Source organism: Grampus griseus (assembly GCF_964374135.1).
Source record: "Grampus griseus genome assembly, chromosome: 13".
Classification (NCBI taxonomy): domain Eukaryota; kingdom Metazoa; phylum Chordata; class Mammalia; order Artiodactyla; family Delphinidae; genus Grampus; species Grampus griseus.
In genome coordinates this window covers 79,786,956-79,814,945 of record NC_139007.1, presented here as the reverse complement: position 1 = coordinate 79,814,945, position 27,990 = coordinate 79,786,956, and the positions used below count along the sequence as shown (strand labels likewise).

Sequence of the window (27,990 nt, the reverse complement as noted above, 5' to 3'; positions counted from 1 at the left end):
TTGCGTGATGGACTGGACACCTTCCCGAACCCCACTCAACTGAGGGGTAACGAGCGTGAAACTCTAACAGAGAGAGAGCGGAGAGGTCAGCAGACAGAGAAGTCAACACTTAGAAACTGACAGCACATGGGCACGAGGTAAGTGACAGAGTAGACCAGAGCGAGCTGAAGCCCAAAGCGACACCAGGAAACATAAGAGTAAGCTGATTAGGGTCACCTTCCCAGAGTGGACTGGTTGGAAGCCTTGAAAACGAATGGTTAGCCCTCCGCATCTCCTCTCCTACCCAGGCAGGCGGGTACGCATCTTACTCTCTGTGAAGGGGCTGAACAGAAGGCCAGACACAGCTCAGGGGCCTAGGGTGAAAAACCCAGCAACTGAATGCTAAAACTGAGCCCACTTCAGCCACCAGGTAAGACGCACAGGCAGCCAGCCTCCAACACAGCCACGGTCAGGAAGAAGATTGCTCAAAGACAGACTCTGATGTCCAGATGGGTCTTCCAAGTAGAAGGACAGGTCCACTAATTACCCCATTCCACAGGCTTCCAAGTACTTTTTAGTATCCACCTCTTAAATATGAGCAGACAACCAAGGATCACCAGACATTTGAGAAAAGCATCTAACATGAAAAAGAGAAGCCAAAACAAAACCAGAAAGAACCTGGAGGAGAAAGACAATGAAGAATACAAAAGAATACTTCAAATCAGGGCTTCCCTGGTGGCGCAGTGGTTGAGCGTCTGCCTACAGATGCAGGGGATGCGGGTTCGTGCCCCGGTCCGGGAAGATCCCACATGCCGCAGAGCGGCTGGGCCCGTGAGCCATGGCCGCTGAGCCTGCGCGTCCGGAGCCTGTGCTCCACAACGGGAGAGGCCACAGCAGTGAGCGTACCGCAAAAAAAACCCCAAAAAAACCTTCAAATCAATATCCTCACGTTGTTTTGTTCTCCATGAGATAAGAATAAAATGAATTTTTTTTAAAGAAAGAACAATCAGAAAACAAAACAAAACAAAAAGAGCTCCTAATAATTAAAAATGTGATAGCATTAATTTTTTAAAAGTCAAAGAAAACTTGGAGGATATAGCTCAGGACATCACCCAGAAAACAAGATTAGGCAAAGAAAAGAAACAGGGCGAGAAAAGATATTAAAATCAAATCATCAACCTAAAAGAACATCATCTGAATAATACGATTTCCAGAAAGAGAAAAGAAAATATCACAGAACTAAGACAAGTCATTGGAGGCGAAGGACAAGTTGGAAAATGACCACCATGTCCCAGCCAAACAGGTGAGAGAGACAAAGCACAGCATCTTGAAACATACAACACCCTGAAGACACGTTCCACCAAAATGAGGGGACAAACCACAAAAATAAAGGTGCTCGTCCCAGAAACAGGAGGAGATGAGGGAACGGGTGCTCAGGATGCCAGGTGTGCTGCAGGCCAAGAGCAACCGGTTCAGGCCGGAGCAGGCGGCTGAGGGCCCAGGGAGGGGCAGCGCCAGGAAACAAGTGAGTCGGATGTACCACTTGGGGTGGTGGAACATTTCGGAGGAGATTTTCAATTTTTTGGAGAGCAGAGGGATTAATTTGTGATTGGTACACAGAAAACTAAGGAAATAAATAAAGCAACTTGACTAATTCTGGAAAAAGCAAATGACTGCATGAGGAAGGCAATGCTATCCTGGTTCTTCTGTGTACGAGTTGGGCCTTCAGCGAGAAGACAGAGCACACTGGGAGGATGGGAGGTGGGGGGCGGGCAGCCGTGGAAGGGGGCCTTCTGAGACAGCCAGTCCTCATCTCCCACGTGCAAAGTCGGCAGAGAAGACCTGAGTCCAAAGAAAGATCCAGATCTGGCACATAAGCCCGTAACTCAGAAATGCGGAGGGAAACACAAGCAAAGTGCTGGCCACAGGGAGCAGGGATCTGGGAGCGGGAGGGCGGCGCAGGGAGCTGAAAGGTGCTTGTGTTTTGTGGTTTTTAAAAAACATTCATTATAAACCCAGTAGTACTATCTGACTTTTAAAAACTACAGCTCTTTAATAAAAATTAGTAAAAATAAATAGGAAAGGAAGTTAGAGAGGAAGCAGACTGTGCAGAGAGGGAGCAGATTCCCATCCCAACAACACATCTAAAACTAACGGAAGTGGGGCTGCCCCGGGCTCTGCTGGGTGCTCTCCGCCCCCTCCTCCCCGGGCCGTAGGCCACCCCCAGCCCCAGGAAGGCAGATGCACAACTCCCTGAGGAATGCACACCGTGTGCAAGCCACTGCGGTGGCCAAGGGGAACCTTCGAGTAACTTCAAAGAGCTGAAGAGCCACTCACTCCCTCACTGGACATGAACCAAGAAAAAGGCAGCCCAGTTGGCAGAAGCAGCCACCAGACACGACAGAAGGAACCAGCCAAGGGACGAAGCTGCAGGAGAGGAGCGGTGGGAAGAACCTGGGAGTCCCCAGATCAACCAGCCCTACTCCAGAATTCTAGGTACGTGGAGCCTTACCTACCTTCACGGACGTTAGTCTGAGCACAGTCATCTGCCACTTTTAAATACAAATAAATCAATTCCTGGCCCTGAAGTATTTAGGAAGTGGACTCAGTAGGGTTTAGTGACTATGTAGAGGGTGCAGCTAAGGAAGAGGGAAAGTCAAGCACAGCTCCCAGTCGGGGTCGTAAGTGATCAGCAATTAGAGGAGCAGGGCGGGGACGAGGACGGACCAGAGAGTGCGGACCACACGGGATTCCAGCGGGGTCTGCGGGCAGCCGGGGCTCAGTGTGAAGGACCAGAGGGAGACGTGAGCATAGCACAGAGCTGGGGAGCCTGAGATGCACACGTGGCAGTGGAAGAAATCGCCCCGAGGACAGGCAAAAAGGGGGAAGGCCAAGGGGGGAAGCCCAGAAAGCGTGGAAGGAGCTCGGGAGCCCGAGGTGGCAGCGCCAGCACAGGGCAGCTGGGGAAGGTTTCCAGGAGCAGGCGAAGGGCGGCACTGGGAAGGGGAAGACGAGGCTGGGACAGGGGCTGGATCTGGCCAGCAGCGACCAGAGAGCACGAAGCCTGGACGTGTGGCCTGGGGCCGAAGGGGCTGAGCAGTGGGGCAGCAGCCAAGGGAAGCCGCGGGCTGCTTGGAGGGAAGCCTTCACCCGAGGCAGGAGCCCAGGGAGAAGATGCTCCAAGACTGGGGGCCCGGGGGCCCGGGGGCAGGCAACCTGAGTAGAAAGTGTGCGGAAGCGGCAAGAAAGGCCAGCAGGCCGGGACTGGGTTTAGTGGGAAGGACCACTGGCTTGGGGAGGGAGGCTGCAAACGCCGGGATGGAATGAGCCTGTTTGATCAGGGGCTGCACTGACTGTGTGCAAGCAGGAGTCGCTAACGTGCCTCACGTGCACATGGCTTTGACGCCCGAGATCCCTTACAACGAATCCAAACACGGCTGGCGCACCCAGACCATACACGTGCCTCTCGTGGGAGCTGTGACAGAGAAGCGGCAACTGGGACAAGAATGAGACAAGGCCAGCAGCCTGAGAAGTCCTCTGCAGAACCCCTGGTCCCCACCACAGAGGGATGTTTCTGGGAGCCGCCTTCTTGGAGTTCTCCCAGGAAGGGCGGAAAGGAAAGGAGGGAGAGTTTTCTTCTTGTGCTCAGAACTTCAACCACAAAAACCTTCTTCATCTAACCTAAATCCGTCAGATGTAAGTTTGAGGCTTTTTCCTCTGTCCTGCTCTTGCGGACACGGATCCACCAGCTGCTCACCCTCCTCCTGGGACAGCAGTGCTAACTCCTAGACACGTGCTGGCTCACGTGCCAGCATCTCTACCTTTTTTTTTTTTTTTTTTTACATCTTTATTGGAGTATAATTGCTTTACAATGGTGTGTTACTTTCTGCTTTATAACAAAGTGAATCAGTTATACATATACATATGTTCCCATATCTCTTCCCTGTTGCGTCTCCCTCCCTCCCACTCTCCCTATCCCACCCCTCTAGGTGGTCACAAAGCACCGAGCTGATCTCCCTGTGCTATGCGGCTGCTTCCCACTAGCTATCTACCTTACGTTTGGTAGTGTATATATGTCCATGCCTCTCTCTCGCTTTGTCACAGCTCACCCTTCCCCCCCCCCCATATCCTCAAGTCCATTCTCTAGTAGGTCTGTGTCTTTATCCCTGTCTTACCCCTAGGTTCTTCATGACATTTTTTTCTTAAATTCCATATATATGTGTTAGCATACGGTATTTGTTTTCTCTTTCTGACTTACCTCACTCTGTATGACAGACTCTAGGTCTATCCACCTCATTACAAATAGCTCCATTTCGTTTCTTTTTATGGCTGAGTAATATTCCATTGTACGTATGTGCCACATCTTTATCCATTCATCCGATGATGGACACTTAACGGAAACACGTCTCAAGTTCTCCACAGCCAGCTGAAAGGCTCTGACAGTGAACTGATACTCAGCTAAGACTCAAAGCGAGCTGGATGCATATTTGTAAATGTTCATGTCTGAAGAGGCACAGTGTTCACCCACACCCCCCAGAAAAAATGAGGAAAATATATGACAAACAGGAAAATGGCTAGATTTCAAACTCACTGCTTGTAAAACTGTACTGCTTACATTTTGAAGAGTTAACAGGAAGCAGCCTCAGATCCCATTACAATCAGAACTGTCTCAAGATGTGAGGAGGCGCCCTGGAGGCTGTTTTACTCTACATCAAGGGCAGAAGGTTCTCAAGGAGAAGAAAAGAGATGTAGCCGGCTTCCTGCAGCCCACACCTGAGACCGTCCCAATGTCAGAGCTCAGGGCATTAACTACAAACGTTATACTGTCTTCACACTCTTTTCTCATCAATAATTTTCAAACTAAGCAAAAGATACGAAAGAATGACAGAGACGGAGGGAGGAATGTCTCAGTTCAAACACGACCCACAGAGCGTCCCACACACCTCTTCCCTGTGTAAAATTCCTCCAAGGTCTTCAATCCTTTTTATAAAGGCAATGGAGCTCTTTCCTCAAATGAAATCCCACCTGCTGGCCCTCAGTACAGAACCATAAAAACAGCCATCCAGACAGAGGTGTGGGCCAGGAGCCCAACCATCTGCAAAGCTGCTTTGGGGTCCTGCCGACAGGCCTAGGGAACCCAGTCGAAGCTGCAGCCCACCCCGCTTCCATCCCCCGCTCGACACCATGCTGTCTGCCACCTGGGCGACCATGTTGGACGCAGCACAAGGCGCTTGTGGGCCTGCCTCCTCCAGTGGCCCAAGGCCCTCAAAGGCAGGTGCTGCATCTCACACACTGTGTCCCCAGCCTCTCTGGGTCCCATGCCTGTCACACTCCAGGTGTGCAGTCTGCTGGGGACACTGTCCAGCACAGCTCAGAGGGGACGGTGACATGAGCCTCACGGTTCCGTCACTCCAGGTGAGGGAAGAATGTGAAGCCGAGACTTCCTCTGACATATTCTTAACTGCTTTCGCATCTCTTCCCTCATCTGATCATTATAAAAGCCCTGGGAATTAGGCAGGAAATAATTCACACCCCTTGTCACAGAGGAGGAAACTGAAGCAGGGAGAGGTTAAGTATGTGTGCAAGGTCACTCACTGGGCCACGGCACGCATCTCTGAGCAGACTGCAGGGGCAGTAAAATCCTACAAAAATAAAATGCTGTAATAAGTAAGTCCAAGTGCTTCACACAGAAACACACATGTGCTACTGGATACTAAGATGCCTTTGGGGGATGGGGAGGGAAGAAGCTCAAGAGCTGAGACTACTACCTCTTTGTAATTCTCATAACACTAATTTTGAGGAGAGAAAAAAATACTGAGCATTTTTACTTGAAAATAAAATGGAAACATGAAATATACAGTGATAAGAAGTCACAAGAAGCAATTCATTAAAAAAAAGAAAAAGAAAAAAGGTTCCCCCAAAAGTTATGGTTTCATATTATACTGTTTGATTTCACCACAATTAAACTGAAATCTCAAGGATAAAATGTTCTGGCATTTTAGGGATTCTCCTGGACTTGGAAAACACAAATTGTACATTTACAAAGGTTTTAACTAGTCAACCCTTATATTAAAAAATGAATTATCAATATATAATTTTACTAGGTTATTATACATCATTTCATCATGAACGTAAAATAGGCACCCTAAAGAAAAACTTGAAATTAGGTTTTAAAAATGACCCAGAGGCTCACCATAAAATAACCACCTACATGCGGCATTTTGATTAATTTCCTTCCAGTTAGTTTGACAATGTGGGTAGTTTCCTTCAGTTGTTTTATGATGTGGTAATCACACCACATACACCATTTCGTATCCTGGTTTTTCTCCTTAACATTATATCATAAGAGCTCTTTCAGATTATTACGTCATCTTTATAACCACGATCTCTAATTTATTGGACTACTATATGATTCTTTAAGTGGTTATACCACAGTTTACTTAACCAGTCTTCTATTTTCGTACTAGTAGGCTGTTGCCAAATTTTTACTATCATAAATAATGCTTTAACGACCACAACTTTTATTTTCTTCCCATTTTGTCTCTTTTAGATAAATTCCTAAAGCATATCACCAGGTCAAAGCAGATGATAATTTTTTAGACTTGCTTAAAAATTGTATCAAATCTTTGCCACCCCAAAGATCGAATGCATATTATTACCAGCAATGAATGAAAATACTTATTTGATTAAACCGTTACGAATGATAAATAAAATCATGGGTATCATTTTCTTTGTTAATAAGTGAAAATATACCCTCTCACTATGCTATTTCCCATTTTTTCCCTGCGAGTACATACTTTCCCACCATGATTACTGACTGGTTGAACTTCTTTTGTGAACGAATTATGTCCATTATCCATTTATCAATCGGCTATTTATGCAGATTTTAAAGTAAATTTGTATGAGTATTTTCTATAATTAAACTGTTAACTCAGTATTCACAGTATCGGTGGGGAATGTTATTTCCCCAATCTATTAACACATGAAATTTTGGTGTTAATTTTTACCTGGACAAGCTCAGTGTTCTTTCCCTTTGTCATTCTTTACCAGCCTTTGAGACAGCTCTCCTCCCCCCCTCCCCCCACCCCGTATTAGTACTTAACGCTTTTCCCCCTCAGCTCACGTCGTTTTAACATGACACATCATGTTCAAGAGGCGTTACCTGTTGGTCATCGGGCGTCCATATGCCACATGTGATTTGACTTTCCAAGTTGATCTCAGATGACCAGTGTCTTTGTCCACTGACAGAACCAACCAGGACAAACCCATCTCGATACGAAATAAGCGCTTGAGTCCCATCGTGGCTCCACGTGAAATCACTCACCTTTGGGACACACAGATAAAAGGAGTCAATTTGTAATCTGAAAGGGAAAGCACTTTTATCAAAGACTAGACGTAGTCATTACCTTAGCCTTTGGCTAAGATCGAGATGGCCTTAAAGAGACAATACAATATGTTGTTGCATGTATTTTAACAATAACACATAAAACACATTATTTGAAAAGCATATGCCAGCGTGGAGGTGCTAAGTGTGTCACACATGGTAATTCATTAAGCCCATGGTAATACCTCCCACAACGGAGAGAAGTAACTTCTCCTTGGTCTCACAGGGCTGGCGAGGGGCAGAGCGAGAGGCAGAGAATGATCAAGGGTTGTGCGGCTCCAGCATCCTTGCTTTTAGACACTGTTCTACGGCCTGCCCCTTATAGTACCAGATTCTCCATCAGTGTCTCGTGGTCACTTATCAAGATAGTAAAGCTCTCAGTTTCTGATTATATACGTTTCTCAGTCTTGCTAACAACATTCCCGCAATCAAAATGAGAAATAATCTCTAACCGGAACACATTACTTATACGTGGGTGTTCAGTTCTATCAAATGCATTTATTCAAAGGACCACATGTTTTTCCTCTTTTAATCTATTACTGCAGCAAATTACTTCCATGGATTTCCCAGTTTTATGCCATCCTTACATACCTAGAAGAAGCCCAACTTCGAGGTCAAGTATTGTCCTTTACACATACAGTTGAAGTTGATCACGTGTTTGGGATTTCCACATCTGTATTCACGAGTGAGGCAAACTTGTGATTTCATTTTTTATAACGTCTTTGTTTGAATTTATCAGGGTTAATGCTGACCTCTCAGAATGAGTTAGAGGGTAGTCCCTTTTCTTCCATGGCCAGGAAGAATTTGTATAAACTGGGCCGACCTGTTGCTTCAAAGTTTGGTGGAACATGCCTGTGAAGCCATCTGGCTTTGCACTTTTTTATGGGATGATTTTTAATCATTGCTTCAATTTATTTAATAGTGTTAGCAGCAGGCAAGCTTCTCTTTTTATTTCTTCTTGAGTCAGTTCTATTAAAATAATTTTTTAGGAATTTGTCCAGTTCATGTAAGTTCTCAAAACTGTTGGCACGTAGTTGTTAATAGTACTTATTATCCTTTTAAATATCACCTTTAGTGAGCTATAATTTATGTGCAATAAATAAAGTTCCCCTTGGCAGTCAATTCCCTGCCCTCACCCTGGGTCTGAGGCAACCAGTGACCTAACTTCTGTAACTAGCTGCTTATTCTAGGAATTTCGCATGAATAGAACCACACAGTATGTTCACTTTTCTTTAAGATTGCTTCTACTCAGTATAATAATTTTGAGAGTATTCTGATTTCTTGTGTGCATCAGTAGTTCATTCCTTTTTATAGATGAGTAATATTCCACGGCATAAATATACCACAATTTATTCATCTCCCCAAAGGGCTGGGCGTTTGGGTTGTTTCCAGTATTTGCTTATTACAAAATTGCCATGAGTATTCACGTGCAAGACTTTCTGTAGGCACATGGTTTCATTTTTCTTGAGTAAATACCTAGGAATGGAATTAACTGCTGGGTCATACGGTAAGTGTATGTTTAAATGCATAAGAAATTACCAAGCTTTTCCAAAGTGGCTAAACCATTTCACATTCCCATCAGCAATATATGTGAGTAGGTCCACACCTCACCAGCACTCGGTGTTGCCAGTCTTTTTTATTTTAGCTCTTCTAGTAGGTGTGTAGTGGTAGGACACTGTGCTTTTAATTTGCATTTCCCCAATGACTAATATGCTGAGCATCATTTCATGTGCTTATTGATCATATGCACATCCTCTTTTGGAACCTTTCTATTCACATCCCTTGCCATATATATCTATTTGTATATCCATTCACGTTCACCTATTCATTATATACGTAAATACACACACACATACACATATGTATACAGATATATAGAAGTTTTCGACCTTCTTATTGTGTTGTAAAAATTCTAGATACTATCCTTTATCTGAATATGTGCTGCAAATAATTTCTCCCATTCTGTAACTTGCCTTTTCATTTTCTTAAGGATATCTTTCAAAAAGTAAGTTTTAAATTTTGATGAAGTCCAATATCAAGTTCTTTCTCTTACGTTTCATGCTTTTTGTATCCAATCCAAGAAATCTTTACCTAACCCAAGGTGGCAAACGCAAACTTTCCAGAAGAAGTGTACAGCTTTTACATTAATGTCTATGATTCATTTAATTTTTGCACAGGGTGTATGGTAAGAATCAAGGTTCTACTTTTTAAATGCAGATGTTCAGTTGCTTCTGCACCATTTGTCAAAAAGACTATTCCTTGGATGTCAAATAGACTTATCGTGGCGATCATTTCCCAGTAGATACAAATTCTGTTGTACACCTGAAACCAGTATGTTATATGTCAATTATACCTCAATTAAAAAAAAAAGATGGTTCTTCCCCCACTGAATTACCTAGGCATCTTTTATTTACCTTTGACTACCTTGTAATCTCTACCTTATCTACAGTTATGCTCAACTTTTCATTCATAAAATTATTTTAGGTTTCATCTTTCTTCTCTTACTCAAGGCTTGCCAGCAGTTTGTCTACTTCATTAATTTTTTTCCAAAGAACAAATTTTTGAATTTGTTGATCTCCTCTATTGTATGATTTTTTCGCTATGCATTAATTTCTACTTTTATTTAAATTATATTTTCTTTCTCCTTTTACTGGGTTTACTCTGTTCATTTGATCAGAGTTTTATTCCTTTCTAATATACATAAATTAAGGATATATATTCTCTTTTTTAAAAAAATTAGTTTATTTATTTATTTATTTAACTTCGGCTGTGTGGGGTCTTTGTTGCTGCGCGCAGGCTTTCTCTAGTTGCGGCGAGCAGGGGCTACTCTTCGTTGCGGTGCATGAGCTTCTCATTGTGGTGGCTTCTCTTGTTGCAGAGCACGGGCTCTAGGCGTGTGGGCTTCAGTAGTTGTGGCGTGTGGACTCAGTAGTTGTGGCTCGCGGGCTCTAGAGCTCAGGCTCAGCAGTTGTGGTGCACGGGCTTAGTTGCTCTGCGGCATGTGTGATCTTCCCGGAGCAGGGTTCTAACCCTTGTCCCCTGCACTGGCAGGCGGATTCTTAACCACTGCGCCACTAGGGAAGACCCTAGGATATCTATTTTCTTATATCACCACTTTAATCCTACCTCACAAGTTTTGATATGTGGACAGTCCGTTACCATTCAGATCTAAGCTTTTATAAATGGCCGTGAACTAGTTAACAATGCGTTTAAAAATGACCAAGTGTCCAGGTATTTGGTCAGCAATTTCCTTTCTTTTCTTTTTTTCTGGCCACGCTGCATGGCTTCTGGGATCTTAGTACCCTGACCAGGGACTGAACCTGGGCCCCGGCAGTGAAAGGGCCGAGTCCTAACCACTGGACCGCCAGGGAATTCCCACCAATTTCTTAAATTTATGTTTTTGTTATTAACTTCTAACCCATTCAGAAATCATGGTCCATAATCCTGAGAGCTACCGATGGAAATCTGTTTAGGTTTTATGAATGCCCTGAAACAGGCTGGCAAACTATGGCCAGTGGGCCAAATCTATTTGCCACCTATTTTTGTACAGTCCACAAACTATGGTTTTAAATGGTTAGGAAAAAATTTCGAGAGGAATGATACTTTGTTGTATGTGAAATTATATAAAATTCAAATTTTAGCATCCATAAATAAACTTTTTAACTTTATCAACAAAACGTTTTCTGGTTTTCTTTTCTTTCTTGTTAGTACTTACGTAATATCCTCAATTCTGACTCCTCGTCCACAAAGCCTAAAATATGTACTAACTTGCCCCTTCACAGAAAAAGTCTGCGAAACCTCAGAACATGATTAATTTTTGTAAACATTCTGTGTGTGTCTGAGAAAAATGTATGTTCTCTACTCGGTGGATTCAGTAACTACAAGTGTCCATTAGGTCAAGCTTGTTAACTGTGTTGCTCCTATCTTCTATATCTTTGCTGATTTTTTTTGTTGTTGAAACTTCTCAGTATATCAATGAATTTATCAGTTTTTACTTTCAGTTCTGTCAATTTCCTTCACATATCTTGACGCTACTATTAATAAGTGCACACATATTTAAAATATCATCTTGGTAAACTGCAGCTTTTATCGTTATGTGGTAGCACTCTATAAACGAAACATTACTTTCTATCTTTAAGTCTATTTCATCCGAAAGTAACAGTTGCTACTCCAGCTTTCCTTTTTCCTGGATATTTGCTCAATACATCTTTTCCACCTTTTTACTTTAAACTTGTATATGTCCTTAAGTTTTAGGTGTGGCTCCTAATAGCATATAGCTATGTTTTTAAAAACGTAATCTGTCAAGCATCATCTTGATCCGTGAAGTCAGTCCATTTACATTTATTCTAATTATTGTTATACTTGGTCCTGTTTCTATCGCCTTAATTTACTTTTTCAGTTTGTATTACCTTTTAAGTATTTTCTAACTTAAAAAAATGGATTATCTATCATCTTCACTGTTGCTTATACTTGGAAATGTTCACCTTCATTGAAATTTGTAACAGTTACTGGACTTTTCACACTTCAGGTAGTAATAAAACAAATGAACAAACACCAAAAGGACATGAACTTCTTGCTGTTTTCCCAGCAGGGGTTATAGGTTATCAGTGGTCAGCACGTCCCCCTCATGACAATGGCATGGGGGTGTGAGACAGCTCCTCGACAGCTGGTCTGAAGGTACTGGAAAAAGCTGTTTGTTTTTCAACTCAGAATCTTGGTTTCTCTGACCTTATGTTTCAACCAGTTACGTTATCTAGTTTTTCTTAAGAACTGAAAAGTTTTTTTTTTTTTTACAGACAACACATTAATTCTGCAATAAACTGTAAAAGTCATTTCATTTTGCAAAGATAATGTTACTTATTTACATGGGTTTTAACTCATTTATCTTTGTGCTAAAGGAAAAACATCTCACTAGAGTAAGAAAACGTATAGCCAGTGACAAGATGCTTCTCCAAGGCACCACCCATCTTACAGTCACAAAAAATGCTAACAGAGGATGTTTACATGATCTAATTGCATTTATTAAATTAGGTTGGCATAGAGTGATAAGACTATACCAAAATTGGAAAAACAAAACCAGGGGAACTGAGTCCCTAGTGTGTTAAGGAAATAAGCAGAAAGCCCTCTGCTGTGGCCTAGCCGATGCGGGGGGCCGTGGCACTCCTGGCCCACGTTCAGGGCTCTCTCGACATGACTGACCAAAGCTGAGGAGCAGCCTGGACGGCCCGCCGCCCAAGACAGCCTTTCCTCTGACGGTCCGAGGCCTGGGCCTGGCACAGCCGGCCTGTGACCAATGCTGTGAAATAATGCAGGCACTGTTCCAGACTCATTTTGGAAATAAAGGACTCATAATCATTTCCTGAAAAAAAGAGTGTCAAAGCTTCACTTGGCTTCTGCCAAATGTCTGATTACTTCACGACAATGAAAGGCCTGCTATATAACAAAGATCACCTGTCACCTCTTCTAAAGAGTATCACTTCAAGGACGCTCCTCCTCCAGGCACAGAACTGTCCCTCCTGCCCCCAGACACCGCTCCCGGCGCGCGGACCCTCCACTCCCTCCACCAGTGAGCCATCCTCACCGGTGCATGATGCTTCTCATACAGGACGCGACTCCAACACAATTAAAAGCGGCCAAATCTCCCCCAAGTGCAAGTGCTTAACGATAACAATTGCTCAATGGATTCTGAGGTCTGTAGAATCAGAGTGGCAAACAGCAAAGCTATATGAAGATCTGGATCAGATCACTAGATACAGTGATTACTCTGGTCGAACCTGAAAGGAACAGGCTTTTGGGAGATTCTAGGTGCTTCCAGATGTTCTATGGTCCATGTAAGCTCATTCACTTCCAGGTCTGAATTCATCCGTTCTTGTTTCTAACACGCTTTTTTTTTTCGCCAAACTCTCAATGAAAAGAAAGGCTGAGGGTATATGGCGGTGGCCGAGGCCACACGGCTCTGACGTGGAGATGACAGATGTCTCCCTCCTCAGAGAAGCTGCCGTCAGCAGGAGACAGTGTGGCAGCACCACCAGGCTGGGGGGGCCGGACTCGCCAATGGCAGTGAAGCCTGAGCTCTCTGGATGTACTATGAGTATATGCACCTCTGCTAAAGAGAAAACAGTTTATTGTCTGGGAACAAGACAGAGTTTCGGACTCAAACCTGGGTTCAAATTCTGGCTTTACAAACCATGAACTAACTTCCCTGGGTGAGTTACTCAACCTCCCTGAGCTGGGTTTTTTCTTCCATTAACTGAGAGTAACAACATCTTCCCAACAGGGTTCCTGTGGAGGTGAGGGATGACACCTGGAAAAGGCCAGCACTGAGTGCCGTTCTGTAGGAGTAACACTCTGTAAGACCTCTTGCCGGCCAAGGTCTGAAGACATGTCTCACGTGACCACTGGGCCTTTCTAGGGAAAGGCTTCACTCTGGTGGATGGGAGAACAGCGGCACTTCAAAGACCCTCGTGGGCAAGTGCAGAAGAGTTGCTGCCTCAAGGCCTGAAGCTGGTCTTTGGTGATGACGCTACGGCGACGACCTAAGGGCAGGTGCGCCCCGTGGTCTGCGGCTATGGGTGCTGGCACCTCGTGAGTGCTTCAGGCACCGTCGCAACTTGTGGGGACGACCATCATGTGCAGACAGTGGCACAGCGTTCTCCACATTTAACCTGTTTTTTGGGGGGGGGGCTGTGCCACGCAACTTGCAGGATCTCAGCTCCCTGACCAGGGGCTGAACCCGAGCCACGGTAGCAAAAGCCTGGAATCCTAACCACTGGGCTACCAGGGAACTCCCTTCCACATGGAATCTTCTGTAATCCTCCCAAGTGATCCGTGGAGGCAGGCACCATTAAACTCCCTGTGTACAGAGGAGGAAACTGAGGCACAGAAGTAAAGTATCTCCTACTGAAGCGTGACGGACCGAGACGCTGACTCCAGAGCTCATGCTCTGGACCACAGTGTCCACCTTCTAGGTGACGTGAACTTCTTACGGGCATGGAGGTTTCCACATCTGTGGCTCAATTTCAAGGTTAGTTAGTAGTCACAGCGTAGGCACCACCTCTTCCTTTTTCCACTCACGGCGGAATACAGGAAACCGGTAAGGCCTTACCAGAGTCAGTCAAAATTATGACACCGACCCTACCAAATAAATAAACTCACACAAAGAAGTATGCTCTGTTTGCACCCAGAGGTAGCTCTGCCTCCTGTGATGACATCTTACAAAGCTCCTCAGCCTGGCAGTAACTGCCAGTAAGAGCTTCATTCCCTGCAATTTTATGTCACCTCACCCATCTGCATCTTTCGAAGTTGGAGAGCTCGTAGCTTATTTAAGCAACAGATGGGAAGAGAGAGGGTGAGAATTCATTTCCTTAGGAATGTATAGAAAGGCAGTCACAGGGGAACCACCCCGGAGCCAAACAGACTAAGAAACCCCTTGTCAATGAAGGTTCCCCCAGCACTCGGGCCTGTCAAATCCTTGGCACGGGACCCGTGTCCTTAAACACACGAGACAGGAGCTCCACGCAGCCGTCCTCGCGGGGAGGGAGAGCCAGGGCCATACCATCAGCCACGAGAACCCACGAAGTGGTTTTTAAAATAGCACAGCTCGGCAGGGCGTCCCTGGAGCAACTGTTTTCCTCAGAGCAGCGACAAATTGGTACCAGAAAGGGAGAGCTGAGTGACGACAACAGGTGGCCCCGCTAATTGAAACCTGACCGAAGGGACTGTGAAAAACTCGGCTTGGGGATTGGCTGTGAGAACAGTCATGTGGAGCTCCCCGTGAGAGAACTAGGAGGATGACAACACGGGAAAATACCTTCCACGGGGCAGCAAAGAAGCGCTACGCCAGGAGTGCTTCGCTAAATCGGAATTTAACAGGTAATCACAACCCTGAGTGGTGAAAAACGACTTCACAGGTTTAATTAAAGCTTAAGGCCTGGAGCGTTCTCACAACAGCCGCAGAGTGGAAGAGAAGGAAGGACGATCCTTCTCTCGCTCTAGTGATGTACTCAACGGGCAGCACGAGAAGCAGGATGCTGGTTTCATTCATCTGCCCTCCGCCCTTCCCTGGAGGAGCGTCCTGCCCGCTCACCTGGGCCCCTCGGTCGTTGACCAGCTCCACAGACCACCGCCCTTCGTACTGGATCCACACGAATATCCCGCCGTCTGCGTCGCACGTGGCCAGCTTCTGGTACGGCTCGTTCCACCTCACCAACACGACCTAGGAAACGACCAAAAAGACACTTACTGCAGGGAAGGAGCCCGTGGGCCGCAATCACGTCTACGACGTTATCAGACCCAGAACTAACTAGAACGCACGGACAAAGGCAAGGACTCGGGGAGGATGGGGGGTGGGGAGTCCAGCAGAGAGGACACACAGCAGCGCCTCAGGGGACCAGGCCCACGTGACGTGGCCTCCTGACAAACAGCAGGCACCTGAGCAAACCACGAACCACAGCGCCGCAGCGCCCGTCGCCGTGACCGCAGAGCCGGCCCAGAGCCCACCCGTACCCGGCCCTGCCTCCACAGTGCCAGGCTCGCTCGCCTGAGGGCCCTGGGCGGTGCGGGAACGATTTCCTCGAAACCTCCTGTGTGCACCTGAGGCAGGGCACTATTTGCTTGGTACAGATGGAAGAAAGGGTGCGGCCTATGTAATCTCATTTTCTCCCAAAGTGAAATTTTCTGTACCTTTGCCAGGCTACATTATTTCCACGTAGTTCAGCATCTAAGCATGCCAATTTGGAAAAAATACACAGTTGAAATATCTAAGCTGTTCAGGATTTATCACAGAGGAAATACGAGGAAACTATAAGCTTCAAAACGGATGAGTATGAGAACTTAATTTTTAAATTTGAAAAATCCTGAACGTGGACAATCATTTTCATCTTTCTCAACTATCACTCGTTCATGTAAAAGGTGGCCGCAGGTAGGTGGTCTGTGGGATCAGCCCTCACAGAGCCCAGTAAAACCCGTAAGGGCACAGGGCTATGAAGTGGTCCCAGGAGGCACAAAACCAGAGCCGGGCTCCCCACGGGGAATGCTTCTGGAGGTCACCTGGCCCGCCCGCGCTGGTGACCGTGATCGTTTCCTTCGTTCAGCTCGTACTCATCAGATCCATGCTGCGCGCTGCCGCGTGACCAACACGGAGGTAGAGAAGACAGGGCCTGCCCTCGGCAAGCGCAAAGTCCAGCTGGAAGCCAGAACAGCCATGGGTACGTGGACACATACGGATGTATGTCGGTCAAATGAGGACTGTTACTAACCAGCAAGAGCACCCCTGCTGCTCACAAGATGCGAATCCCGTCTCCTCCCAGGACTCTGTGCCTGATAAGCTAACAACCCTCGTGAATACGTGGCACCGGTGCATAGGGTCCCCAAGTTCCACTTATGTTCTGAACCACTGACTGCGAGCGGCTGAGAGCAAGGACTGACCATCACAGGCCTCCAAAAGCACAGTTCCCTCCTCACGTCCATCTGCATCCAAACCACAGACCGACACAGAAGCCCTGCCCCTTCTCAAAGTGGTACCATGGGCACCAGGGAGCCAGGAGAGGCCCCCCAGCCTTGATCCACCACACTTGGTGGTATCAGCATTTGTTGCAAGATGCATACTAAAATCCTCAAATTGTCCAAGAGGAAATTACTACCCACTTAAAATGTAAGGATACTGTAGCTCTTTTTTAAAACTGTGCATCAAGAGCTGAAAGGCTGCAATCTTTTGAGACCTGGCACTTGTCGGCCAAATCTAAGCTAGTCAATGGCCCGTCTGCAAAACGGATGCAAGTTCCGTGGATGCGGACACTGCCAGCTGCCGGCAGCCCCATCTAGTTTTTGTCCCTCCACTGCGACTGCCTGTCCCTCTCTGGTCACTGCTCTGCAGGTGCCGCGCTCACACCACCTGCTATAACCACAGGTTTACGTGCACCCTCCTCCCCCTGAGCTGGGCCACCGGAGGAAAAGGGCAGAGGCATGCTCACCTCTGAACACTGACACACAGGAATGCTGAGCATATCATGCCAAACAGCCACACGTAAGTTACGATTCTCATTCAGTTACGCTTTGAAAACTACTTCAAGTAGGTTACTTTCGACTCCCAAAGGCATTTTAACAAGAGCCAATACTGACAGACTGCCTATTACAAACCATTAGGCTGTGAGGATAGCAAGTTAGGAAATCTCTGTCCCTGCGGAGTTCAGTTCACTAACCAGACATAACACCCTGCTCTGTATGCAAGTACAGAGCTGTGAACATACACAGGAGGGGCCTCAAAACAGGCGGACGGGAGGGCAACAAATCCAGATTCATGTTTTTAAAGTCTAGCTTTAAAAATTCTGTATTTAAATTACTGATCTAATTTTTAAAAATAGTAAAACCAACACAATTAAAGTCTTTAAACGCACCGCACTGAATGTATCATAAAATTTAGAATTTCCAAGTAGCCAATAAAAACCAACTTCATAAACTTTCGGACCCAACAACAATCGGCCTGAGCAGTGCCGCCCACAATGTGCTGCAATATGGTCCCTCAAGACACCTGCATCACCTAAGCCCACAATCACTAATGCACTTCGGGGTGGCTACAAGAGGGCGGAATATGACAAATAAGAACTTATTTCCGAAGTTAAATACAGCGAACATTCATCTACTATGACCTTCCTTATAATATTTGATGACAAGGCATCACATTTCAGAGAACAGTTAGTCACATTTTCTATACTTTTGCCTTTTTCCTTTAACAACCATCGCCACACATGCTTGCGTATTTAGTTATTATCAGTAACAAAACCTCTCTTCTTCATGAAGACAGCCTGCAAGTCGCAGCATGACACAAACACAAAAGAGCAGAGGCAAAAAAATGTTTTAAAGTTATTTCTAATGTTAAAAATGTCTTGGTCTTATGACAACACAGTAGTAGTTGTTGGAGAAACAAAGAGTTCACAGTCTCAATGTCATCTTTTCGTAATTCCTGATCAGTTGAGATGCAGCAGTAAACAGAAGTGCAGTCCCCATACACACACTTCTTTGCTGTGAGTATAACTGGTATAACTGAATATAGGTGGGTTGCTCCCCTAAATTAGAGGGAGAAATCTTTCCAGTGATCCTTGGTTTAAAAATAAAGTTAAACTGCGATGTTGTTTCCCTGGATTAGTTTTCTCATTTCCGCTCTCGTCTGCGATTCGGAGCTGCCCGTCTTATCTCCCGGCCGCTTATTTCCTGTTCTGCGAATCCCTCCAGTCTGCTTGGCAATGTCAGGACATACCAGAGTGCTGAGGAATTACCAAGCAGGGGCCAGCTGGGTTCTCAGTGGCCCAGATGACGTGGCAGGGTGCTAGGCAGCTGCCCAGGCATTCTAAGGCAGAGCTTCCTTCCCTTTTAAAGGAAAACGGGGCTCCTGCTTGCTTTGGGCACAAAAGAACTTCAGCATTTAACATGTTAGCTGGAGTACGTGTTCCTCTACAGACAGAGGCTAAGCCAAGCTCTGACCCAGGTCTTTGATTAGTCCCCCAAAATGCTAGCCTGTCACCCTCTCCAATGTAAGGTTTCCATCATTTTACAGCTATTCTTATCAATCAATACTTATTGAGTACAATTAACGGCAGAGAAATCTACACTAAAAATACAGTGCAGGTCTGCTGAAGGCCTATTTGGGCTGTACTCTAATGCCCTCAATAAGTCACTTCACCTCCTACTTCTAGAACTATTTTTAGGCAGAACAAAACTCTAGTGCCAGTCAATCCAAGGCACCAGTTCATCCAAGAACGTTCATCGTTTGAGGCAGGAGCCCTTCAAATGCTGCTGGCAGATATCATTTCTACTTTACAGATATACACAGGAAACCACCGCAGTGAACAACCAGTATCACCAATGTTCAGAAATATTTCCCTTAACCCTAAAAGAATGTAATTCGGACATACGTTAACTACAAATAGCTCAAGTTATAAATCCCTGTAAGTGATTATTACCACTCAGTTCTTACTCTGTAATTTATTAAGCGAAACAGCACTAACTTCACTTGTACAAGAAAAACAAAATGAGTGCCAACTGAATTTTAGATACATTTAGCTGTTTTTTAACAAAGAACCAAAAGCACCCTGAAACAGAGGCTGGAAGAAATTCAATGTGGACAACGGCTTCATGCCCACCAGCGTGACGGTCCCGTGAGGTCCAGAGCTCAGCCCCGGCCGCACCGCTCACCAGCTGCATGGCCTCGGGCACCCTGTTGACCCGCTTGGGTCCCTTTTCCTCATCTGCAACAGGGGTAACAGCAGCAATCCTTCTAGAGCTATTGTGAAAACTACGATGAGAAAGGACCTTAGGGCAGCAGCAGGCACACAGCAACGTGCCCCTGCCCAGTTCTGGTGCATGCATTCACGCCCCGCACACCGTCTCTGGGTCTCGCCAGCCTGACAGTTTCTTTGCATCTGTACTCCTGAGGCCCGGCATGACGGCAGGCACACAGCAGCACTCCACAAATCTTTCTAAATTAAAATATTCCTGAAGGACGATTAACCGTATTTCTTTAGAATTTTATACTGTTCTCTTTCAACACTAAGATGTTAAAACTAGTCCAAGTGAGATTTGGGGCGGGGCGGGGGGCATCAACAGTTGTACTGAGACAAAACTGACATACCATACAACCCATTTAAAAAGTAAAACTCAATGGTTTTTGTATCATTTATAGAGCTGTGCAATCATCACAGTAAATTCTAGAACATCTTCATCAGCCTCCAGTACTCCCTTCAGCCCGAGACAATCACTGATCTTTCGTCTGTTCATATTTGCCTATTTTGGACACTGCATATAAATGCAATCATACCATGTGTGGCCTTTGGTGCCTGGCTTCTTTCACTCAGCATAATGTTTTCAAGGTTTATCCATGTTGGAGCATGTGCCCGTATTTACTTCCTTTATATGGTCAAATAATATTCCACTGTATGGATATACCATTTTGTTTATCCATTCAGTTGATAATTATCTGGGTTGTTTCCACCTTTTGGCTATTATGAATAATACTGCTATGAACATTTGTGTATCAGTTTTTATTTTCTTGGGTATATGCCTAGGAGTGGAGTTGCTGAGTCAAACGATAATTCTACATTTAACTTCTTGAGGAACTGCCAGACTGTCTTCCAAAGTGGCTGCTCCAATTTACATTCCCAGCAACAATGTATGAGGTTCCAGTTTCTTCACATTCTCTCCAACACTTGCTACTATGTCTTTTTGATTATAGCCATCCTAGTGGGTGTGAAGTGGTTTTGATTTGCATTTCCCTGATGGCTAATGGTTTTGAGCATCTTTGCAAGTGCTTACTGGGCATCTGTTTACCTTTTTTGAAGAAATGTCTATTCAGATCCTGTGCCCCTTTTTAATTGGGTTGTCTTTTTTATTAGTGAGTTGCAAGAGTTTCTCTTTCTAAGCCTTTTGAAACACTCTGTTTGAGGGAAATTTTTGCTTTTATTTCCACATAATCTATTTCTCTCATTTACATGTTCACAGATCCAGTCTTCATTCAATTCAATATGCTGATAAGAACTCCATGAAGGAAATGGTTCAGGGACAATAAGGGAATTCAGAAAACACGGATCTATGGTTTTCTAAGCCCTAGGCCAGGGACCAGGGTGCTGCTACGTGGTTCTAAACCTGAATCTGAATTTGTCTGGAGGTGACTTCCGCAGTCCTGGCTCCCCAAGACGCTTCTCAGGAAACTCACAGCTACACACTCCTTCCTGATGTTTTCCAAACCTTCTTGTTGGAAAATAATACATCTTCTTTTTGGGGAGAGTTTATATTATCAGGCAGGACTGAGTTAGGAAAAAAAGAGCTCTATCAAGTCTCCTGACACGAATGCAAAATTACCGTCCCTAGCCTTCTCATCTACTAGGTGGCAGTGAGAGTCTTCCACTAAAGCAATATATAAAATGCTTTGAATGGCTTCATCCAAAAGTACAGTCTGTAGGAAACCCAACAGTCAGTACCTTCATCTCCTGGCCATTTTCTGATTTGTGCATATCTCAAACCAGTGCAGTGAATACTCCCTGTGACTCCCACTTCCATCCTTCTCTGTCCCATCTCAGTTGCCATCTCCCAAGCAGAATTTTACTGGAAAGTATGTTCAGTCACAAACACTGTTCCCTGAGGTTACAGAGCACCTTACCAGGGCTAAGCATGTGTTCTCCATTATCACCTCCCACTTATTCTCGCACAAATACTCTTGGTATAGACAACGGTTACTGGCTTTAGCCAACTGAGAGCTGACACGACCACGCAGTCTCACAGATGAGGATGGGGGCAGCCAGCATGAGGTCACACAGAACGCTCGAGGTAGGTCAGGCTCCAGGCCAGAGCCTCAGTCTCCTCGCTCCGGTCCAGGGCACTTGGTCTCCGCAACCAAACTGGCCCGGGGCCATCCATCCCTCAGCCCCACCAAGGCGCTGCTCACGGGACACACACAGATGGAGCAGACGTCCTGCCCTCAAGGAGCGCCTGGGGGAGCTTGGAGAAGCCGCCTCATGTCTTCTTTCTTACTCCTGCTGTCAGACTTCTGCGATGCAGAAATATTCTCAAAAACAGCTGTACCAACAAACTCTAATTCTGACAGAAGAAAACAAAAATCATATACTAAAGAGAAATAAACTAAAACATTAGTGGTGGTGAAGTAAAGGGATTTTCATCAGAATTTTTCTACGTTTTCTGATCTTCCCACAATGAACGTATTTCCAGCTTCACCTATTTCTGTAGCAAGGAAGTTGAACACTTTCTTTTCGTAATAATAATAATAATAATCAAGAGTCTGAAAGTCATTTTCACATACATTAGCTTATTTTATCTTCACAGATATCTTAGGAGGAGGTATTACCGTTATTCTAACCTCCCATTTCACAGATTTAAAAAGTGGAGCTGAGAGAAGGTACAAATATTTCCATAGCCTTTTTAAAAAAACTTAAAAAAGAGTTTTCACAATATTTATGGCAGACATAACAGTTTAAAGAAAAATTCACCTGAAGTAATGTCCTCATTCAGCTTAGGAAAATATCACCAGGACCATTGGAAGCCCCCGTGTGCTCCTCCCACACCTCAGCCCTCCCTCCTCTGAGGAAAAAAACACTTCCTGGGCATTTCATGTTTTTAATTCACATGCATTTTTATACCCACGTACGCATCCTCACTTCAGTATTTCGTGTTTCTTTAAAAATTTTAAATATTACAGAAAACACTAAACATACACCCAAGAAGAGCAACCAGGATCATAAGCTTCCACGTACCTGCCGTCCAGCTTACACATGACCAGCCTTTCTGCCTGTTCTCAAGCTTTAAAACCTCTATGCATTCTTTAGCTCAGCATTAGGCTGTGAAATTCATCCTTGTTGACAAGCGTGGCTCCAACTCGCCCGTTCTCACTGCTTCATCGCAGTCACTGTGACGACACCACGGTTTGTTACCTCATCCCCTTGCTGACAAACATTTAGGCTGCCTTCCCTTTCTTTCCCGCTTTTATTACACTAGCACTGCTGCTTATAACCATGCTGCCACCAGCCCCCTGTGAACCAGAGCAGGGCTCCCCTGAGTCTGCACTGGGGAACAGCTGGAGCAGAGGCAGGCGCAGCTCTGCCTTCGCCAGACGGTGCCGGGTCACTTTCCAGAGCGAGCCGACAGTGCACATCCCAACAGCAGTCCAGCTGTGCCTCAGATCCTAATGCACTCGACCCTGCCAGACTTCAAAATGTTTTCCAATCAGACACGTGTAAAATCATTTCAGATTTTGCTTCTGAGTTTCTCCGTATCTCCACAGACTTTCACATTCTATTCTACTTGACACGTCTCAGTGCCATGCTCTGAGGAGACAGACCGAGGCTCTTCCTTCTCTCTGCCCCTCGCCGCCCCTCCGCTGTGCTTCCGGACAACGGTTTCTCAGCTCCCGGCTGTGCACCCACCACCGAGGCCTCCCTTCATGGCCTCCTCCAAGAAGAAATCAGAGTCGTCTTATGAACCCGACAGGCATCTCTAGGCACCTGCCACACAGCCACCGCCGGGCCCACCAAGGGCGAGCAGCACAGGAGGTACAGCCGTGCCCTGGAGGAGCCGGGCTGCGGGCAGAGGGAGGGGGCAGACTGGGCAGGTGGTGGGCTCTGGCGGCCCAAAGACCCGACCAGCTCAGCACACGTCACATCACTCTTGAGGCCCTCCTCTCCATTCCTCTGGGCTGACGTGCCGTGGCTCGAAAGTGAATATCCCACAGGGCCGGCGAGCCTGGAGAGCTCCCACATGGGAGGCTGAAGCCGACAGAGCCGCAAAGGGGGCCCAGGGCCACTCCAGCGTGGATCCTGAGTTAAGCCTTGAAGCTGGTGCAGGATCTCCCTCAACGCGCAGTTCAAACGTCACTTCCTCTGTGGCAATGTCGCCACCTCTCGTGGGCAGAACTGCGTCCTCTGTGTCCCCAGCCCCCGGCCCGGCCTGCCTCCAGCTCTGTCCGCAGCCGCCCCGTCCTGCGGCGGACAGGCTCCAGGCTCCAGGAGGGAGGTCTGTGCCCGGAAGAGGAGAATCGCAGCTGACATTCACTAAGGCACTGGCCTCACCCCTCGGTAAGTCTTCTCTACGGGCGTCTTCGGTGATGGTCCCTGAAAGCAGAGCCTGGGACGGGGACCCGCGCACTGAAGCCTTTCCCTGTGGGTCCTCCCAGGACAAAGGCAGTGAGCGAGGCAGGACAGGTCTGGGGTGTAAGGGAAGGACATGTGTCGCTGGAGACCGGCTTCCTCAGCCTGACCCACAGGGAGCCCTGGTGTGTGGCTCCGGCACAGCTGGCCCCGCTCTGAGGTAGGGGTGGCCTCCAGTGCCACCCCGGGCGTTGGTCATGGGCTGCTGGCCGCTTGGCGGGAACGGGGACGGGGGAGTGGGGCAGGGGACCAGCTTGCAGCTGGACGCCTCAGTAGCCAACGCGCACCGCGGCTGGGGGACGGTGCACACAGCGGCCTCCAGCGCCCCTCAGTCTCCCCTTTGCCAGCTCTTCCTCTTCCGGCCTCCGAGGGGCGCAGAGCTCCAGGCTCAGTCCTGACCCTGCCCTCTTCAGTCTACTCTGACTGCCTAGTCATCTGATCTAGTCTCAGCTTTAAATCCATGGTCTAACCATCTAAGCACGATGACTTCCAAGTTCTTGTCTTCAATCCCTTACTCTAGATCCTGCCCAACATCTCTACTTGGAGGCCAGACAGGCCTGGCAAACTCGGTACATCCCTAACAGGTCTCTTCCCACCCCTACCCCCCCCCCCCCCCGTGCTCTTCACCCACGTGAATGACACCATCTGTCAACAGCAGGAACACGGACAGCAAAGCAGACTTCCCTCCCTGCCTCTCAGGCCCATCAGCTGGGTGGGGGGCCCGTCTGGGCAGAGACACAGTGCTGCCCCCCTGTCAAGGGCAAGGCTTCCTGCAGTGTGGGTGGTGTCCCCTCTGTGGCTGTTAAGTAACGAAGGATGAAAACCTCGGCCAGTGCAGAAAAGATTACTCTCTGCTTGATCTTCACCACCCAGTTCTATGTCTTAACTGTGGCACTAGCTCCAACGTGTTTCTTTAGATATGGCCTTAATGCTCATGAAAAACAATCCCCTGCCTAACTGGAAACTAGAGGAGAAACTCAAAGAAAGGAACTGAGAACGTGTTTGAAGACAATGGTGCACTATACAAATATCAGCTCCTGGGGTTACTGCCAAAGGGTAAACAACTCTTTAAATTCCTAAGACTTTAAATTTTAGAATAGTCTTAGATTTACAGAAAACCGCACAGATAGTACAGAGGTCCCATACATGTCCCATACCTAGTTTCCCCTATTATTAAGATCTTACATTTGCATGGTATATTGCCACAATTAATAAATCAATATGGATATATTATTATCGACCAAAGCCCATGCTTTATTCAAATTTCCTTAATTTTAATGTAGTGTCTTTTATCTGTTCCAGGACCCCACTTCGAGTACCACATTTGGTCATCACGTTTCCTCAGGCTCCTCTTGACTACAACAAGAAAGTCTCTCAAACGTCCCTTCTTTTCGCTGACTTGGACAGCTCTGAGGAGAACTCGTAGGTGTTCTCCAATGAGGGTATGTGTGATGTTTTCCTCGTGATAGGCTGGAGTTAGGAGTTTGGGGGGACGACCACAGAGGTGAAATGCCATCAGTGGTACACTCTCTCAACATGACCTGTCGCTGTTGAAGTTTAACTCGGATCACCTGGTTAAGTAGTCTCCGTTCAGTTTCTCCACTGTGAACTGACTCTGCCTTTCCCCCTTTCCTCACCTGTACCCTTCGGAAGGAAGTGACCACGGGCAGCCCACACTTCAGGACTGGCGTTATGCTCCACCTCCTTGAGGGAGGAGTGTCTACATAAATTACTTAACAACCCTTCTGCTCAGGAGATTTGCCTTTTCTCCACTAATTTTACCAGTATGGACACTAATAGAATTAACGGATGTCTGCTCTACATTCTGGGTTATAATCCAACACCACTCCATGTATTTTGCTGCTCAGACTGTTCCTTCTTTGGCCACTGGGAGCAGTTTCAGTTGGTTCCTCCGTCCCTTTGACACACCCCCGACACTGTATGTGTTTCGTTTTGTTTTCTGAGTGCCATCTTTTTTTCTGACACCACGAGATGCGCCAGACTCATGTGTATTTCCTGCTCCAGTCCTTGAATAAGACATTTCTCCATGGAACCCTGGTTCCTTTTACTGGAAGATGGTACTAGAAACTAAGGTCTGCGTCTAGATCCAAGAAACCAAGATCTAGGTGTGCTCATTGCTACTTGGGTAGGTAAACGGCTTTTGACATTAAAAAAATCAACAAATTACAAGATGAGCCTGGGACATCTTAGTATCCCACAAGGCAAAACAGATACCAAAAGACCTCTAGACCCAACTGGAAAGGGCTCCCAGGAACCAAGGACGGAACAATTTGAGCAACAAAAAGTGCAAGGCGCTGAGACAAGTACCTTAAAATTCATGCATGCTAAAATCCATGAGTTCACGACAATCCTAAAAAGTAAAATCCTCACTGTTAACTTTTAGAGAATGGTATAGAACTTCTGCCCTGAAACCAGGCACAAAAAGGGGGAAAAAAACCAAAACCCACATTTATCCTGCCATTATTTACAAACACTACCCCAAAACAAACAAACAGTTGATGAGGCAAAGTTTTTCTTGGTGTAAGTATTCCAGTTAATAAATAAAGAAGGAACGACAAAATTAGGATATCATTTTGCAACTACTAATGGAACCATGGCTGTAGGTGAAAGGTTGATGGGACTGCAGTATGAATGGATCAAACTGACAATCCCTAACTCACCAATGTAAACATCACAAAAAGGCAGACAATCATGTATTACATGCCTCCTGATGGAAGTGCATGACGCCATCCATGAAGCAATTCCAAAACAATACCCACCCCCCCGCCCCCCAAAAAGTCAAACTTGAAGTCTCTAGACCTTAACAACTAGTTTACAAGAAATACAGAAGACAGAAAAACAGACTAAAGAACATCCTGGGGATGTAATTAGGAAAATCCACTTTTCCTACAGAATTTCTCATGTTCTGGGTTTTCCTAAAGCAAGGAAAACAATAAAGAGATGAGGAACCTATAGATTAAAAGATTTAAAGGGCATAGCAACCTAATGCGATTCATGTAACGGACCTTGTTTGGATCTGACTCTCAGAACTCAAAAAAAAAAAAAAACCTCAATGTTTTCTAAAAGGTAAAAGATTTCATAGACCTTTCACCAAAGAAGTTATATAGATGACAAATAAGCACATGAAAAGATGCTCAACATCATTTGTTATTAATAAATGCTAACTAGAAGCACAGTGTGACAACCCTACTGTTGAGTCATTAGAATGACTCAAATTAACTTCTGAGGATACTTATTAGCACTTGTGTTCAAGTCTCAGCTTTTTTTTAACTGATCCTTATACTCCTCTAAAAGAAACAAAGGAAATATATTACCTGTTCCCCCTGCTGTAAATTTCATTAAGTATTAAGTCAGGTCCAACAGTGTCTTTCAATAGAAAGGCTAAAGGGACTTGGGCTTTTATCCTGTTGGTAATGAAGGCTGTTGTTCTTTTTAACACAGGTACACTTTACACAGGTATCAGATCATTGCGATACCCATTATGCACAGAGTACTGAGAGCATTCTTTTTCAAGCTTCAAGTTACATTTTAGTTAGAATCCGTTAAATCATAAGATAATGTGCCAGGCAGTGTATCTCAAAGAAGGACCTAAAAACATATCAGATTTGGGGGCATGGTTTGTGGGGCTGGAATACGTGGAATTTGAAAAAAGCATATTAAGCATAATTAAAGCATACTAAGTATAATTGCTTTGATTTACTTTTTAAAAACTTGTTATTAAAGTATACTACACATGCTTTAATTGATTTTCAGTCATTTCTTTTGAAATTTCAAACAACATTAAAGGAGGATGTAAGATTTTATCACTGGCTATCATACAGAACTAAACATTTCTTGTAAAACATGATTCACACACATACACAAAAAGCTCAAAACCGGTGTCACATGCACCAAATTCGATTGAAACACTGTATTACTATTTCCTTTTACACATTTTTATTTCTTCCCCCCAAAACCGTG

At 45.7% G+C, this 27,990-nt stretch overlaps 1 protein-coding gene across 2 annotated transcripts in view; it reads right to left on the bottom strand.

Moving 5' to 3' along the window:
• Positions 1 to 27,990, bottom strand: part of TULP4 (TUB like protein 4) — a 224,321-nt gene that overhangs the window by 59,460 nt on the left and 136,871 nt on the right. For both annotated transcript variants that reach the window (XM_082669193.1, XM_082669194.1), the window contains exons 3-4: positions 15,450 to 15,578; positions 7,142 to 7,303 (exon numbers count right to left, since the gene is read on the bottom strand). In XM_082669193.1, the coding sequence (XP_082525319.1) occupies positions 7,142 to 7,303; positions 15,450 to 15,578 (291 nt within the window). The remainder of the gene's footprint in view (positions 1 to 7,141; positions 7,304 to 15,449; positions 15,579 to 27,990) is intronic.